The sequence below is a fragment of the Delphinus delphis genome, chromosome 3 (assembly GCF_949987515.2).
Source record: "Delphinus delphis chromosome 3, mDelDel1.2, whole genome shotgun sequence".
In the NCBI taxonomy this organism is placed as follows: domain Eukaryota; kingdom Metazoa; phylum Chordata; class Mammalia; order Artiodactyla; family Delphinidae; genus Delphinus; species Delphinus delphis.
The window spans coordinates 46,016,375-46,035,204 of NC_082685.1; the positions used below are offsets into that span (position 1 = coordinate 46,016,375).

Genomic DNA, 18,830 nt, shown 5'->3' on the forward strand with positions numbered 1-18,830 from the left:
TTTCAGCCAGTTTTATTTGTTTCATATACTGCAATTGCACCCAAAAAATTGCATCTGAAGAAAAGGCCCTTTAAGAAGAATTTTGTTCTTGAAAACCACGAAACTGCATACCATCTGAAAGCCCTGTGATTTTGAAATCCTATCATTCATTCAACAAATATTTATCGAGTGACTGCTGTGTGCCAGGCCCAGTTGTTATGGTGGAGAACCAGACAGACAAGGTTCCTGACCCCCTGGAGCTTACAGTCTATCTTCTCTTTCCTTCTCCTCCCTAGGTCTACATCTTCATGATTGCCAATGTTAACCACCATCGGCCCCAGTTTTTGAAGCCTCATTATGAGGTCAGAGTTCCCCAGGACACACTGCCTGGGGTTGAGCTCCTCCGAGTCCAGGCTACTGATCAAGACAAGGGCAAGGGCCTCATCTACACCATACACGGCAGCCAAGACCCGGCAAGTGCCAGCCTCTTCCAGCTGGACCCAAGTAGTGGTGTCCTGGTAACTGTGGGGAAACTGGACCTGGGCTCGGGGCCTTCCCAGCACACACTGACAGTTATGGTGAGTTAACTGAAGAACTGGGTAAGGGTGTGCTTGCACGCGATGTGTGGGGTGGACATGCTTGGAGGCGTGCTGAAGGTTCCCTTTCTCCTGCTGAGCCAGCTGTACTAACGCTCATAATGATAATCGATGAGATGAGTTGTGACAGTTCACAGCCTGCCGGAGGCACCTTCCATAACAGATGCCTGGGAGTGAGGAAAGAGATGGGACAGCTGCCAAAGAACCCCCCGCAAACTTGGTTTTTTCTGGGCTCACTCCAAATATCCCCCAAGAATTCTCTCCTTGCTCCATGACTGCATGATCACACAAACTCCCATAGCGTCAGAGCTGGGAGGGACCCAGAGACCATCCCACCCAGAGCAAGCAAGTATATAGGGCACAAATGAAGGAAGACTTGACTCTTAGGGTCACATGCCTGCAGTTTTATGACCCTGAGAGTGAGAGCTTCCTTAAATTTATGCCCTACATGCCTCATTTGCCTCACTCTAGTCCCAGCCCTGGTCCCACCCATTTCTCTTATCTTACACCTGAGGCCCATAGAGGAAGAGAGACTTGCTCACCATCATACAGTTCTTTATGATGGAACCCAAATCAGAGCCAAGCCTTCCAGACTCAAGGTTCTTATGTGTTAGTTTATCATCCTCTGGGCACTTGTATATATATTAAAGGCTCTGAGAAGTCCTGCAGCAAAGAAAACTTCAACTTCATTTTAGTTCAGTGCTCCCTACATTTATTTGACCATAGAATTTTTTTTTTTCCTGAATAACGTGTTGACATCTTGAAGAACTAATATTCTCTGAGAACCAATTTGGAAAATACTGCTTCTCTGCTTATTTCTGCCTTTCTCCTGAAATGAAATTATCCCTGAAAATAGCTAAGCCTAATAATCACAAATTGATAAATTTATTTAAGAAGAAAAAAGAACGTAACTGAGAGCAAAATTTAAAGGAATACAGAGAGTTACAATTGTGTGCCTTTTTCACTGGCATTCTCTGTCATCGACCTTAATCTAACCATCCCTCCTCCCATTCCACTTGCTGCTCATCCCATTGCACCCTTGGACCCACAGGTTCGCGACCAGGAGATGCCCATCAAGAGGAACTTTGTGTGGGTGTCCATTCACGTGGAGGATGGAAACCTCCACCCTCCTCGCTTCACCCAGCTCCACTATGAGATGAGTGTTTCTGACACCACAGCCCCCGGAACAGAGCTGCTCCAGATCCGAGCCATGGATGGTGACCGGGGAGCCAATGCTGAGGTCCACTACTCCCTCCTCAAAGGTGAGAGGCCTGAGTTCGGGACATGAAGGGAGGGACTTTGGCAGTAAGGGAAAGCACCAGAGGCATGGACTTGCAAGTTATTCAAGTGCCAAGCTCGCTAAGCTTTGGCAAATTATCATTCTAAAGCACTCCCTGGGACTATAGTGACCTAAGTTAATGCACTTTCAAAGGTGGAAAGAACAGTAACAAAGGATTACTCAAGTTATGGGAGAATTTACATAGAGAATACATATATATTCACCAACAACCACACATGTAAAGGATGCTTATGAAGTCCATGCAACATTTTAAAAGATAATATCTTTGTGTATGTACAATAAAAGGGACCTATAAATACTTGATAAGATATACGGCATAGTTTTAGGAGTATTTTCTTCTAAGGCCACATCATGATTTCATATCTATTATATTGTTTTTTATCTTAAAAATAGGAATATTACCTGCGCCAGAAACTCGTTGTAAAGATTAAAAGAGAAAATGTATGTTAACACATGCTGTAAATTGTAAAATATTATACAAGTGCCAGGGGTTATTACTATCATTGATAAGTGTTAATTATAAGTAGTTAATAGGACAAAAATGATAATATCCACTACCCAACTAAAAATGATAATATCCAGTACCCAACTAATTAATCACGGTTAGATTAAGGTCGATAACAGAGAATGCCAGTGAAAAATACACACAATTGTAACTCTCTGTGTTCCTTTAAATTTTGCTCTCAGTTATGGAATATCTGATAATTCATAATTGATATTTAATAATTACTGTTATCTTTAATATTCATTAATACTTCATAGAGCTAGCTGCTGCAGACAATCAAAGATGAGAGTGACTTGCTCTCTGCCCTAAAGGGGCATAATAATGTTCATTTATTGCTTTTCAGTATCTTACATACTTTAAGGATTCAGAACTTTTTACATTTTCTTTTTTTGAAGAAACGGAAGTTGTTACACCTTGTCATACAGCAGAAATCTATTCATCCCTGAGGAATAATAATACAAATTATAACCCATTAATTGCTTACTTTTTGTGACTTATGAAGTATAATCACATCTTTTATCTCACTGACAACCCCATTGATATTGGTATTAATTTTATTTTACAGATAGGGTTAGTTTTAAAATATTCTTCTGATTATAGAAATAACGCATTCTGATTCTTTAAAACCTGGAAAAACCAGGAATGTATGAAGAAGAAAATAACATTCAGCCATGGTTCTCATGACCTAGAGAAAATAATTTCATGTATTTCCCTGTTATTTTTTTCTATGCATCATTCTGCAGTGGTAAGATCAAAACGAATATACGATTTTGTTCCCTAATTTTTTCTCTCAGCAGTAAAATAAAATGTTATGATTATGTTAAATAGTTTACTTGGCTACTTTTAATGGAACTACTTTTAAATTGCTGTTTACTCATTAAAACCATGTTCTTTGACCGAACTTAGGATTTGTATCACAAAGGCAAATTGGGAAATCACCTCACTAGTCAGCTGGAAAAGGGCTTCCATGAGTGGCAGAATCAGATGGAAGGTTTTGTGGTAAAGCCTGGCTATTTACTTTGCCACTGGAATAATAAAATATCATAAAATATGATAAATGAAATAAGAATACTAATAAGCGGTACTCCTCTGAGTGAAGGACCTGTACCCCCGAGCAAAATTACTCAGGTATACGTCATGGTATTAAATAGGTAATGGTCTCATCACAAGAAAAAAATGTATTTGTAACTATGTCAAGTGATGAATGTTAACTAAATTTATTGTGGTAGTCATTTCACAATATATACTTATACATATATCAAATTATGTTGTACACCTTTAATGCAATGTTATATGTCAATTATATCTCAATAAAACTGGAAAGAAGTACCAGTTATGCAAGCTGAATACGTTCTAGAGATCTCTGTATGACACTGTGCTTATAGTTAACAATACTGTACTATAACCTCTAAAAATTCAAGAGGGTAAAATCTCATGATACCTGTTCTTACCACAGTATTAAAAAAGGAAAGGAAAAAAAGGATAGTTGCAGTCCAAGTAAAGTGAGACTCTAAACACTGTGATAACTTTGAGAATTTTTTTTTAGGAAAATATGATTAGTTTTCAACATTATCTTTTGTGAACTATGTAACGTCACATAATCACAACTTTCCTCAAAACTTAAATTTGAAATGGTATTATGTATTTATCTAAATAAACATTAAATTTTAAAAGGATTACAAAAATGATAGGTAATCAGACATGGAGAAATTACTTCATTTTTGATTCTCATTTGGGCTTCCTCATAAGTCAAGGAAGACTCCTTTGGGTACTAGAATCTCTTCAGTTCTCTAATACTTGCTAGTCTTCGCCAAAGAAAGCCTGTAGTTTTCAGGCCCAGACCCTTTTAGCAAGCAATAGATTTTATCCAGATTTTAAGAAAATATTTTCCATTGACTGGTGTTTGCGGTAACTTCTGATTTATGACAAGCAATAATGGTTTTCTTTTTAAAGTACCAATATAAAGCTGCCTGTTAAAAATATTTTAAATTAAAAAAATAAACCAGTTTGAAGGAAAATATCCATTAAATAATGACATAAATCATATACTATACTATTGTATAGGTAGTGGCTGAATATTAAAAAAAATTGTAAAGGCGGTGTGAGAATGCCTGAAGTTTAGGAAATCCAGGTCTGGTGGAAAGGGCATTTGATCAGGAGCCTCAAGATCTGTGTGTGCTATCCAGTCCCTCCCCACTCAACCCGTTGCCACTCACTCCCAAGCCTGACAATGGACTTTCCCACAATAGACTATACGAGGACTAGACGAGGTGGTTTTTCCAGTCCGTATCAGTTTTGACAATTTATGACTCCATATTTACAATTTTCATCTATCAAGTATATAATCAAAGCTATTACAAGTTATGTAAAGAATGGGTTAAAATTCTAAATAACGTAACTGAAGTTTGTCCTGTAAAAGTCAACACTGAAATACAGAGTGGAGTGTGCTTTTCCTACAAAGTATGTCTCCTTTCTTTGTTCCAAAAACCTACTACTGCTTTAGTTTATAGCTTAAGTTGCAGCCCAAACACTTAGTGATCATTGAAGCTTCCATTTATGGAGCACCTAATATGAGCACCACATAAGGAATTTCGTAAAGTATATATCTACCCTACACATTATATCATAATTAAATCCAGGGTGGTGCAGGATGTGGATTTTGCCCTGTCCAACTTTTGTGTGATTACCTTTTACTGATCTAGAAAGCCTAGTTGGTACCTCTTGAGGGTGTGGCAAACTTCAATTTATCTTGTCTTTTGTTTCAGGGAACAGCGAAGGTTTCTTCAACATCAATGCCCTACTAGGCATCATAACTCTGGCACAGACACTTGATCAGGCAAATCATGCCCAGTATACTCTGACAGTGAAGGCAGAAGATCAAGGCTCCCCACAATGGCATGACCTGGCTACAGTGATCATTCATGTCTACCCCTCAGAGAGCAGTGCCCCCATCTTTTCAAACTCCGAGTACTTTGTAGAGATCCCTGAATCAATCCCTGTTGGTTCCCCAATCCTCCTTATCTCAGCTACAAGCTCCTCAGAAGTTACCTATGAGTTAAGAGAGGGAAACAAGAATGGTGTATTTTCCATGAACTCATATTCTGGACTCATTTCTACCCAGAAGAACTTGGACCATGAGAAAATTTCATCTTACCGGCTGAAAATCCGAGGCAGCAATATGGCGGGTGCATTTACTGATGTCATGGTTCTTGTTTATATCATTGACGAAAATGACAATGCTCCCATGTTCTCAAAGTTGACTTTTGTGGGCCAAATTAGTGAAGCAGCTGCACTGAACAGCATGATAGTGGATGAAAACAACAACCCCCTTGTGATCCGTGCCTCTGACAGTGACGAAGAAGCTAATTCCTTGTTGGTCTATAAAATTTTGGAGCCAGAAGCTCTGAAGTTTTTAAAAATCGATCCCAGCATGGGAACCCTAACCACTGTATCAGAGATGGATTACGAGAGCATGCCCTCCTTCCAATTCAACATCTACGTCCATGACCAAGGAAGCCCTGTCTTATTTGCACCCACGGCTGCCCAGGTCACAATCAACGTCAGAAATATAAATGACTGTCCCCCCAGGTTCTCAGACCAGATATATGAAGTAGAAGTACTGAAGCCCATCCACCGGGGTATGGAGCTCCTCATGGTGCAGGCCAGTGACGATGACTCCGAAGTCAATTATAGCATCAAAACTGGCAATGCTGATGAAGCTGTTGCCATCCATCCCATTACTGGTTGCATATCTGTGTTGAATCCTGCTTTGCTGGGACTCTCTCGGGAGCTCATCATCAAGGCTTCTGATGGCCTGTATCAAGATACTGCACTAGTAAAAATTTCTTTGACACAAGCCCTTAACACAAGCTTACAGTTTGACCAGGATGTCTACAGGGCAACAGTGAAGGAGAATTTGCTGGACAGAAAGGCACTGGTGATTCTTGGTGCCCAGGGCAATTGTTTGAATGACACCCTATCTTACTTTCTCTTGAACGGCACAGATATGTTTCATATGGTCAAATCAGTAGGCGTGTTGCAGACAAGAGGTGTGGCATTTGACAGAGAACAGCAGGACACTCATGAAGTGGCGGTGGAATTGAGGGACAGTCGGACACCTCAGCGGGTGGCTCAGGCTCTGGTCCGAGTCTCTGTTGAGGATGTCAATGACAATAGCCCTGAATTTAAACATCTGCCCTACCACACAATCATCCAAGATGGCACAGAGCCAGGGGACGTCCTCTTTCAGGTATCTGCCACTGACCAGGACTTGGGGGTGAATGGTGCTGTCACATATGCATTTGCAGAAGATTACAGATATTTTCGAATCGACCCCTATCTTGGGGACATATCATTAAAGAAACCCTTTGATTATCAAGCTCTAAATAAGTATCACCTCAAAGTCATTGCTCGAGATGGAGGAACCCCATCCCTCCAGACTGAGGAAGAGGTACTTGTCATTGTGAGAAATAAATCCAACCCACTGTTTCAGAGTCCTTACTACAAAGTCAGAGTGCCTGAAAATATCACACTCTACACCCCAATTCTCCACACCCAGGCCCGGAGTCCAGAGGGACTCCGGCTCATCTACAACATTGTGGAGGAAGAGCCCTTGATGCTGTTCACCACTGACTTTAAGACTGGTGTCCTAACAGTGACAGGCCCTTTGGACTATGAGTCTAAGACCAAACATGTGTTCACAGTCAGAGCCACAGACACAGCTCTGGGGTCATTTTCTGAAGCCACGGTAGAAGTCCTGGTGGAGGACGTCAATGATAATCCTCCCACTTTCTCTCAATTGGTCTACACCACTTCAATCTCAGAAGGTTTGCCTGCTCAGACTCCTGTGATCCAACTGTTGGCTTCTGACCAGGATTCAGGGCAGAACTGTGATGTGTCTTACCAGATTGTAGAGGATGGCTCGGATGTTTCCAAATTCTTCCAGATCAATGGGAGCACGGGGGAGATGTCCACAGTTCAAGAGCTGGATTATGAAGCCCAACAACACTTTAATGTGAAGGTCAGGGCCATGGATAGAGGAGACCCCCCACTAACTGGAGAAACCCTTGTGGTTGTCAATGTGTCTGACATCAATGACAACCCCCCAGAGTTCAGGCAACCTCAGTATGAAGCCAATGTCAGTGAGCTAGCAACCTGTGGACACCTGGTTCTCAAAGTCCAAGCTCTTGACCCCGACAGCAGGGATGCCTCCCGCCTGGAGTACCTGATTCTTTCTGGCAACCAGGACAGGCACTTCTCCATTAACAGTTCATCGGGCATAATTTCTATGTTCAACCTTTGCAAAAAGCACTTGTATTCTTCTTACAATCTGCGGGTAGGTGCTTCTGATGGGGTCTTCCGAGCAACTGTGCCTGTGTATATCAATACTACAAATGCCAACAAGTACAGCCCAGAGTTCCAGCAGCATGTTTATGAGGCAGAATTAGCTGAGAATGCAAAGGTGGGAACCAAGGTGATTGAGTTGTTAGCCATAGACAAAGATAGTGGTCCCTATGGCACTGTAGATTACACCATCATCAATAAACTAGCAGGTGAGAAGTTCTCCATAAACCCCAGTGGCCAGATCACCACTCTGCAGAAATTGGATCGGGAAAATTCCACAGAAAGAGTCATTGCTATTAAGGTCATGGCTCAGGATGGAGGAGGACGAGTGGCCTTCTGCACTGTGAAGATCATTCTCACGGATGAAAATGACAACCCCCCACGGTTCAAAGCATCTGAGTACACTGTATCCATCCAATCCAACATCAGTAGAGACTCCCCAGTCATCCAGGTCCTGGCCTATGATGCAGACGAAGGTCAGAATGCAGATGTCACCTACTCAGTGGACTCAGTGGAGGACTTGGAAGAAGAGGTCATTGAAGTCAACCCAACCACTGGTGTTGTCAAGGTGAAAGAGAGCCTGGTGGGATTGGAAAATCGGGCCTTTGACTTAAAAATCAAAGCCCAAGATGGGGGCCCTCCTCACTGGAACTCTCTCATGCTGTTACGACTTCAGGTGGTTCCTAATGAAGTATCCTTGCCCAAATTTTCTGAACCTCTATATACTTTTTCTGCATCGGAGGACCTTCCAGAAGGGTCTGAAATTGGTTCTGTTAAAGCAGTGGCAGCCCAAGATCCCGTCATCTATAGTCTAGTGCAGGGCACCACACCAGAGAGCAACAAGGATGGCATCTTTTCCTTGGACCAAGACACAGGGGTTCTAAAGGTGAGGAAGGCCATGGATTATGAGTCCACCAAATGGTACCAGATTGATTTGATGGCACATTGCCCCCATAATGACACTTACTTGGGTTCCTTGGTCTCTGTCAACATCCAAGTGAAGGATGTCAATGACAACAGGCCTGTATTTGAGGCTGATCCATATAAGGCTGTTCTCACTGAGAATATGCCAGTGGGGACCTCAGTCATTCAAGTGACTGCCAATGATCAGGACACTGGGAATGATGGCCAGGTGAGCTATAGGCTGCCAGTGGACCCTGGCAGCAATATCCATGAGCTCTTCGCCATTGACAGTGAAACTGGCTGGATCACCACACTCCAGGAACTTGACTGTGAGACCAGCCAGATCTACCACTTTTATGTGGTGGCCTATGACCATGGCCGGACCATCCAGCTATCTTCTCAGGTCCTGGTCGAAGTCTCCATTACAGATGAGAATGACAATGCCCCCCGATTTGCTTCTGAAGAATACAGAGGATCTGTGGTTGAGAACAGTGAACCTGGTGAACCTGTGGCCACTCTTAAAACTTTGGATGCTGATATCTCTGAGCAGAACAGACAGGTCACCTGCTATATCACAGGTAAGTATACCTATCTTGGAACAGAGTCACTGGGGTGCGTTGAAAAAAGTCCAATAAGAGGTTCCCTAAGACATGGCTCTGCCACTCATTAGCAATGTGACCTTGGGTAAATCACTTAACGTCCCAAGACCTCAACTGCTCCATCTGTAGTCTTGGCATGCCTGTTCTCAATCAACTCACAGGGATGCTTGTAAGATCTAACTTGCAAAAGCTTTGAGAGCTTTTTGCAAAGTGCATTGTAAAGAGGATTTCTTATTACCTTAGATGGAGTAGATAGACTAGAAGTGAGATTCTGCAACTGTTCTTGGTTAGCTTCTGGGAGACAGAGAGGGAATCAACAGTTGTGTGGTCCATGAAAACTCTGTGAGGTGACTGTCCTTGTAGAGTAGTATTCTGCCTAGGGCAAGTTGTCGATAGTAGAAAACGCTGCCTAGTCAACCATAGGACCTAAGTGCTGGAGCAAAAACACTTTCTTGGATATGATTCCAGCCCAATCCCCTCATTTCATACATGGGAGAACCAAAGCCCAGATAGGGGAAGAAACTCAACCAAGGTCACACTCCAAGCTTGCATCAGGGCTGGGGTTAAAACCATACCCTACAAACTGCTTTCCCCAGTGGATACCTATTGTAAACCTACATTTCCCCAATCTCTGCCCAGTGGCTAAATGTGCTGATCAGTGGCTAAAAGAGAGTTTCTTTACTTCTCAGTGTCCCTTTCCCCATCTCCCCGGTACCATGTCATTCCACTCCCATAGTCATGGTTTTTTCTGCTATCACAACTGTCTGGTGGAGAGTTAATGAGCCTAAAGTTCCAACCAAGAATCATAGACTCCTGGAGACAGATCCTGGATCAGAGCTGTTTGAAATATGGAGTCTTAGTGAAATAGAATCTTGTCATCTTGTAATATCAGACTCTTAAAAACACAAAAGTCTTAAAATCTCTGAATAATAGAATAATAAATGTCAATATATCATCAACTCTTGGAATAGTTTAATCTGAGGACTCTGGCATCTTAGAATCTCAAAAATCCATCTCTCCTCTCAGTGATTGGTATCAAGGAAAGATAACTCAGAAGCAAATCTAGCGATCCATGTGAACCTCCACTTAGCCTGTGTCCTCAGTCATAAAATAAAGCCTCAGAGAGTGTATTTATTTATTTATTTATTTAATTTATTTTTGGCTGCATTGGGTCTTCGTTGCTCCATGTGGGCTTTCTCTAGTTGTGGCGAGTGGGGGCTACTATTCATTGCGGTGCATGGGCTTCAGTAGTTGTGGTACGTGGGCTCAGTAGTTACGGCACATGGGCTTAGTTGCTCCACAGCATGTGGGATCTTCCTGGACCAGGGCTTGAACCCATGTCCCCTGCATTGGCAAGCGGATTCTTAACCACTGCACCACCAAGGAAGCCCCCGCAGAGAGTTTTTACTGATCATTTCCCACCCCTCCACTGTTGAACAGATACTAGATACTAGAAGGTTCTTTTCTAGAATTGCAATCTGCTTCCCTTTAACTTCCTCCGATGCCTTCCAACACACAAAAATAAAAAACCTGCCCTTCAGCCACATATTCTGGAGCAGTGTTTCTTGCAGTGATAATTCCATTTAATGGAGGCCTTTGAAGTTGGTAGAGGCTTCATAACACCAGATAAACTGACTCATTGCAGAATTATGGGTCCTTAGCTAAGGGAGGAAATTTTTGCCTTTCCCAACAATCCTAAAAAAGAGTGTCAGGTGGGCAGCCACATAGGGCACAAAGCCTGGTTTGCTCCTGTTGCTTGGATTCAGGAAACTCTGTCCCATCTTTTTAGAGGGAGACCCCCTGGGCCAGTTTGGCATCAGCCAAGTTGGGGATGAGTGGAGGATTTTCTCGAGGAAGACCCTGGACCGTGAGCACATGGCCAAGTACTTGCTCCGAATCACCGCTTCCGATGGCAAGTTCCAGGCTTCAGTCCCCGTGGAGATCTTTGTCCTGGACATCAATGATAACAGCCCGCAGTGCTCAGAGGTGAGAGCCTGGTGAGGGTGGGGGAGGAGTAGAGGCAAGGAAGCTGGAGTGAAGGGCAAGAGGAAGGAGAAGGACTCAGGGTACCATCTCTGGAACTGGACATCGTTGACCACACTTGCCCTTGCTTCTCCTTGGCTGGCCTCCGACTAGTGCCCTAGGCAAGGGCGATTCTAGGTGATTCCTCCCACCCCCTCCAAAGGGATGTCACCAAGCTCTTTAGGACCCATGGTCCATACCTCTTCCCCTACACTCCATAAAAATATCCTTTTCTCTGCAAAACATATCCAGAAGTAAAGTAAATTCTTCATTCTCAAAAAGGCCTGCTATGCCCAGTGGGAAAGCCCCTCCACTGCTCAGCTTGTTAGCATGGCTCATTGTTATCAAATACATCCAAAGAGACCTTCCCCCGAGACACCCCACACCACTCGCCATGCCTATGTGGGCCTATCCCTACATATGAATAGGTTATACAGAGCAACAGAGACCCTACTCCGGTTATATGTATAAACAAACATGCAGACAGGGCAGTTACACTTTTGATAAGGGAGACTTTCCTGAGGACTTCACGTAATTCAACACTCAATTTCCCAAGGAAAATGTTGAGTGGTGTGTGTGTGTGTGTGTGTGTGTGTGTGTGCGCACGCGTGCACATGCGTAAGGAGAGGAACTGCATTCTTAGAGGGCATAAATCAACAACCACTGTCATGTAGCACTGCTTTTAAACATATTTTTTTAAACACAGTAAATAATTTTTAACTTTGGGGAGATGTGCATTACTTCAAAGTTTGCAGATAAAGTTAAATTATTAACATTTAAATTTTATAACATCAAATTAGCATAATTCAGATTTATATAAAATCCAGCTATTCAGTATATATACATAAATGCAAACTTATATGTAGGTACTCACATACACGCATAGTCAAAGGATCATGTACAACTCTATAAATATGCAAATACCTATATATATATATATATATACACACACACACAAAGATACACATAAGCATACACCTACATACCCACAACATTCATCCATAAGTATACCCATCCATATACACAAATGTACATCTATAACTCACACATACTTACATATGCATGTGAATATATATATACTTCAATTCTTCATACTTTATTTGTCCACACACATATATAGGGACACACACCTTGGAACACACAAAAATCATATATCCTATCACCTTTTCTTCCACTGTCTTCCACACTCCAACCTCATAGAAGCAGAGTAGAAAAAGAGAACCTGGGTTATCAAGTGGGGTGCATGGAAAAAAGTCTTTGCAGGATCCAAGATGACCACTTTTTGGGTGGTCTCAGAAGGGCAGCCTTTTGGGGGAGAATGGTAGCCACACCTTCCTCTTCTTTCCCCTCAGCATCCTGCCAACCAGCCTGCACCCTCCTCATGCTGGAAGAGGCTGGGGCCAAGTTCACCCTGGCCTTCTCAGAGGTGGTCAATAGCATCCCCAGAGCCAGGGAAAGGAGGCCTGGGGGCTGTCTCCACACAGCCCCTCAGGCACAAAGCCCCCACCTGGAGCACGTACAGGTGTCCATGTTCACCCACACCATGCAGTGGGGGGACCGGTTTGCTTGGAAGCTGTGCCCAGAGCCAGCAGCTGGAAGAGCACTGGGTTCTCAGGGAACTCCAGCCTCTCCCCTGTGCCACCCCTTCTGCAATGTGGCCCCTGTGGAGTAACAGATTGCGGCAGGTCCTTCTAGCCCTGAGTGTGAGCTTTCAGATGATGGAAATTCTCTCTCATTCTTTGCTTTTCTGACTATGTCTCTTGTCATCATTCTCCTTGTTTTTAATCTCCATTTTCCTTGCATGTTCCATCTTATTCTGTTCTCCCCCCCCCTCTGCTTCTCTCCCCTACCCCCTTCCATCTCTGCTCTCTAATCTCTCTCTCTGCTTCTGTCTCCCTCTCTGTCACTCTGCCTCTCTCTGAATCTCAGCGCATCTCCCATAATCCCCTTCTTCTTTGTTCTATCTCCAGCTTCTCTACACTGGCAAAGTCAGTGAAGATGTACCTCTAGGACACTTCATTTTGAAAGTTTCTGCAACAGACTTGGACTCCGATACCAATGCTCAGATCACATATTCACTGCATGGTCCTGGGGCAGATGAATTTAAGCTGGATCCTCATACAGGTAGGTTTCCTGAGCTGCAGGATCAAGCAAAGAACTTATACACTGCATAACCAGGGCCCAGTACCCAGGCTCCTTAGAAAAGAAACAGGAATTTACTTATCCATCCCTCCGTCTGCTCAGCAAACATATATTGGCACTGTGTGTCGAGCATTCACTAGATGCTAAGGACATAAACTGATAAGACAAGATGTAGGTCTTCACAATCCAGTGGGAAAGGCAGTCATTGAATCAGTGGTTTGAAGTGTGCTAAGAAAAAATGCAGGATGCTAGGGGAGGTTTCACAGGAGGATTTAAATTTGGGATCAGGGTTAAGTAAAACTTCTCTGAGGAAATGTAGCCAGGGGGTAAGGGAGTGGTAGGGATGGATATTCAAGGCAGAAGGAGATTTTATACGAGGACTTTGTTTTGGGAAAGAGCATGCACATCTGAGGACCTGAGAGACAGCCAGAAATTGGTGCACAGAAGTGGGGGAGGGAGAGAGAGCAAAGGATGAGGCCCTCTGAGCAGGGGGGCCAAATCCTACCTTTAGAGCCATTAAAGGATTCAAGCAGGTGAGAGTCATGGTCAAAGACATGATCTCAAGATTGTATACTGCGGATTGAGATAAAATCTCATAGCATTGTTGCAAGGATTCCAACAAATAAAGTATATAGAAATCTAGCCCAGGTCTGGCACATAATAAGACAGGGTAGAGACTGCTTCCTTTAGAAAAGGAGGTATCCCTGCCCTGCTGCTATAAGGAAGGGTGTGGAGACGGACAGCACAGAAGGCCCAGGTGACAGAGAGCCAGCTGCTGACACTTGACTTGGAATCAGTAGCTCAAAGGATGCCTTGGAGATTCCTGAGTAGGGAGGTGGCAGGTGAGAGCTGGTATCCCAGGAAGCTGTCTGGCTAGAAGGAGACAGCATTGGGACTTCCCTGGTGGCACAGTGGTTAAGAATCCGCCTGCCAATGCAGGTGACACGGGTTCGAGCCCTGGTCCGGGAAGATCCCACATGCCACGGAGTAACTAAGCCCGTGCGCCACAACTACTGAGCCTGCGCTCTAGAGCCCCCGAGCCACAACTACTGAAGCCCACGCACCTAGAGCCCGTGCTCCGCAACAAGAGAAGCCACTGCAGTGAGAAGCCCATGCACCGCAATGAAGAGTATCCCCTGCTCGACGCAACTAGAGAAAGCCCGCACGCAGCAACGGAGACCCAACGCAGCCATAAGTAAATAAATAAATAAATAAATAAAATAAAAAGGAGACAGCATTACCCTGTCTGACCCCAGCATGGGCATGCTGAGTCACCCCAAGTAGGTGACCTAATCTCTGTTGCTGTTTGTCCAGCTGCAGGATGATCGGTGGGGTTTTTCAAAAAAAAAAAAAACTCGGCAGTTTTTCTGAGTATGGAAATAATACATGCTCATTATTCAAAAATTCAAACCACGTAGGCATGTATTATGCGGAAATTGGAACGTCTTCATGATAACCAGCCTCTCCCCCAAAGATAAGCACTCTTGGTGTATATTCTATCAGACCGGTTTTCCACGCATCCCCCAAATCTCTATGTAGCATACTACGTTGTGACTTTTTTCTCATAGCAATATCTTGGCGCTATTAACAAGGCAGTACATAAAGCTCTATCATAATTCCTTTTGTGTTGCATAGTATTTTACTATATGGCTAAATGATAATATATTTAACCAGTACCTTTCTGAAAGACACAGGATATTTTCAGTATGTTGCTATTTATAAAGAATGCTGCAGAGAATATCTCTATATGTATATTTTATCCTTGGGTTGATTATTCTATAGGATACATTCCTAGAAGTAAAACTGCAGGCCAAAGGATAAACCCATTTTATGTGCTGTTAGAAATTGCCTAACTGGCCTTTTAAAATGTTGTGCCTCTTTGTAGCTTGTTGGTGTGGATCTTAAATTGGGGATGTGGTGGTGGAATGTGACTAGGGAGGCGAGCAGGTGTGGGAAGCTACAAGACTGAACCCCTTTCCTAACCATTTATACACAGGACTGACCCCTTTTCTCTGTGACAGCACACTGCATGGCTGGGTTTGTCTCACATAGACATCAGGAAGTCACATGCTGGGGTCATGGCCCCCAGAGAAAGCTCACTTGCTGTCCTTTCTCCGGCCAGGGGAGCTGACCACACTCACAGCCTTAGACCGAGAGAAGAAGGATGCGTACAGCCTTGTTGCCAAGGCGACGGATGGAGGCGGCCAATCGTGCCAGGCAGATGTGACCCTTCACGTGGAGGATGTGAATGACAACGCCCCCCGGTTCTTCCCCAGCCACTGTGCTGTGGCAGTCTTCGACAACACCACAGTGAAGACCCCTGTTGCGGTGGTATTGGCCCGAGACCCAGACCAAGGTGAGAAAGAGAAGGATTGGAGGCCACTTGCTTACAGGGTCACCCTGGGCGAGGGTCTGGCTTTCTCTGTGTTGCTCTGAGACTAGCAATACCTCACTCCTGAGCCTACAGACACGTACAAGTAGAAAATGTCCACAAACTGCATACCTAAGTGCTAGGTACGAAAGATTTTGGCAATGTTTCAAAGCTGGTATGGGGCATTTCAGCCTCATTGTTTCTCACTGCCACTTAGACCTGGAGCCCTTTCAATCCCACCATTTAACCTCAAGAACATTTGAATACAAACATTTAATGTGAAATACGCCAATCAGAATTATTCAACTCTGATTAATTGGCCACAAGAAAGAAACTTAGGGCACAAACTCCATTAAGCCTATCAGATTCTTGGATCAATTTTCTAGTCAATGAAGTGGAATATTTTACAACTTTGCATTTTAATTTTAATGACATTGTTTTCATTAGGGTTAATTCTTTTCCTTTTACTATTTACAAGGCAAATTGGATTCATCCAGGAGTCTTCATTCCATATTATACCAATTATAGCTTCTGATATCATGAAGTGTTTCATTGTGGAGACCTCTATATCTATAGATATATGTATATATATACACATGTTTATATATATATATATACACATATACGTGTGTGTGTATATATATATATACACATCCAATTTTCTTGAATTAAATTTTATAATTTAGGCGGGGTAAAAAAATACCCTCAGGGTCAAAGTTGCCAGAGGAACATAGGATATGACAATGATGAAGATGATGATGGTGATAAAAGAGGGATCAAAACACCCTGCTTTGACACCAACAGAGTAAATTTAAGACTTCTTAGAGGAAGTGAGTTTTAGGTTGGCATTGAGGAAGGTGAGAGATTTTGGAGGAATGCAGGGGTCCTAGGGAGGGCAAATAGCAGTGCAAAGGCATCTAACGTCTAAGGCCCTGCAAATGCTTGATTAGCCAGTGCTTGCACACCTCCAGGGACAGGAAGCTCCCTACTTCCTAGGCAGCCCCTTCCTTCCATGGTACCTCAGATAATTATCAAGTGTTACCTTTTTGGAGCAGACATCTGTCAACCACGGTCCTGCCCTCTGCAGCCACACAGATCTCCCAGACCCTCGCCCATGACAGCCCTTCAGACACTAGGAGGCAGTGACTATCTGCTCCAGCCTCAAGGTTCCCTGTCTGGGTAGAAGGGCCCTAGTTTCTTCAATCTCGTGTTTCCAATCCCACCTTTCTTCTAGGATTCATCCTCTGGCCTTGCATCAATTAACCATTAACACTTCAAAGCTGTTATTATTATTCTAACCCAAATATTCCACCTCAATATTCCAAATATAGCCTGACCAGCACCTCTCTCTCTCCAGAAAATTCATGCATGGGAGAATGTGCATGGTATGCACATTTATTTCATGTAAATCCAATGAAAGGGCTGTGTGTCCCCACATGTGTATAAGACTCAATCCCTATAGGCTCAGAGCCTGTGCTTTTCCCACTGGGTAAGGCTCTCATGGCTGAGCACTAAATGTTGGTGTTCTTTAGACCCTATGGTCCCTACATGAGCCAACTGCTTCATCTGGTCCACAACCCAAGGAAATAATAGCACCTGAGTCAGAGCTGGAAAAACACTACATGCTTTGATTTACTAAGAACTTTCTGTGGGTGTGTTTTTTTTTGTTTGTTTGTTTTGGTTTATCTTGACATAATTATAGACTCATAGGAAATTGCAAAAATAGTACTGAGAGGCCCAGCACCCTTCACCCAGCTTCCCCCAACGGCAGCATCTGCAGTATGGTATCAAAGTCAGGAAACTGGCCCTGGGACATTACTGGTAATTGGACTCCAGTCTTATTCAGATTTCATAGTTTCTATATGCACGCATTTGAATATGTATGCAAACACCACCACAATCAAGATACAGGATTGTTCTATCACAACCAAAGAACTCACTATGGGTGCTTTTGATCTTGCACAATTTTTATTTTGTGAGCTGACCCTGGACCCTAACCTCCACATAAACAGCTTCAGATGTCCTTAAGGGCTTGCAGAACCCTCGCCTTCATAAGAACCTTTCTATGAGGCATTGAACCCCACCCTAGTCAAGAACCCTCACATGCGAGAGTCTCATTGCTAACAGCCTAAGCATGTTAGCCTTTATGGGGACCCTGCTGGCTAGGCCCTCCTCTGGCTGAAAGCTCTGCGGCAGGCAGGGCCAGAGGAGGGTCCCTCTGTATGAATCACGCGCTCTGTCTCCCCCCACAGGCACCAATGCCCAGGTGGTTTACTCTCTCACGGACTCTGCCGAAGGCCGCTTTTCCATCGAGGCCACCACAGGCGTGATCCGCCTGGAGAAGCCACTGCGGGTCAGGCCACAGGCAGCACTGGAGCTCACCGTCCGTGCCTCTGACCTGGGCACCCCAATACCGCTGTCCACACTGGGCACCGTCACCATCTCCGTGGTGGGCCTGGATGACTACCTGCCCGTGTTCCTGAACACCGAGCACAGCGTGCAGGTGCCCGAGGACGCCCAGCGTGGCACGGAGGTTCTGCGGCTGGCCACCCTCACTCGCCCGGGCGCCGAGAAGACCAGCTACCGCGTGGTCAGCGGGAACGAGCAGGGACGGTTCCGCCTGGATGCCCACACAGGTGAGGGAGCAACCCCCTACACACATACACACACACAGAGTCTTGGGGAACACTGGACTCCTCGCATACCATAGCCCCTCCCCAGCATCCTTCAGCCCCTTCTTCACTCTCCATCTCTCCAGGTACCAAGTCCCTTCTTGTAGCATGGGGCCAGCTTACATGGAAACATCCCTTATTCCACTACATCCCCACCAAAGACTCTGTTGAGGACTCTCTCCTCCCAGTTTGCAGCTTCATAGTCCTGGCTCACACCCAGCCCCAGGAGGCTGAAGCCACCCTCCATCCTTGGCTGCCAAGGCACGAAGCACTTGCTAGAATCTGGGGCTTAGGCAGCCCAAGGCAAGGCTGCCTGCTTCCCTCCTGAAGCCTTCCCGAAACATCCGGGGACCCCCGAGTTTTCCCTTAGTCTCATAAAGAGAGAGAACTAGGAAACC

General features: G+C 44.3%; 1 protein-coding gene across 1 annotated transcript in view; it reads left to right on the plus strand.

The window, feature by feature from the left end:
- Positions 1-18,830, plus strand: part of FAT2 (FAT atypical cadherin 2) — a 65,547-nt gene that overhangs the window by 16,843 nt on the left and 29,874 nt on the right. The window contains exons 7-13 of the mRNA XM_060008491.1: positions 276-557; positions 1,627-1,837; positions 5,146-9,204; positions 11,015-11,211; positions 13,218-13,371; positions 15,512-15,745; positions 18,013-18,396. Of these exons, the coding sequence (XP_059864474.1) occupies positions 276-557; positions 1,627-1,837; positions 5,146-9,204; positions 11,015-11,211; positions 13,218-13,371; positions 15,512-15,745; positions 18,013-18,396 (5,521 nt within the window). The remainder of the gene's footprint in view (positions 1-275; positions 558-1,626; positions 1,838-5,145; positions 9,205-11,014; positions 11,212-13,217; positions 13,372-15,511; positions 15,746-18,012; positions 18,397-18,830) is intronic.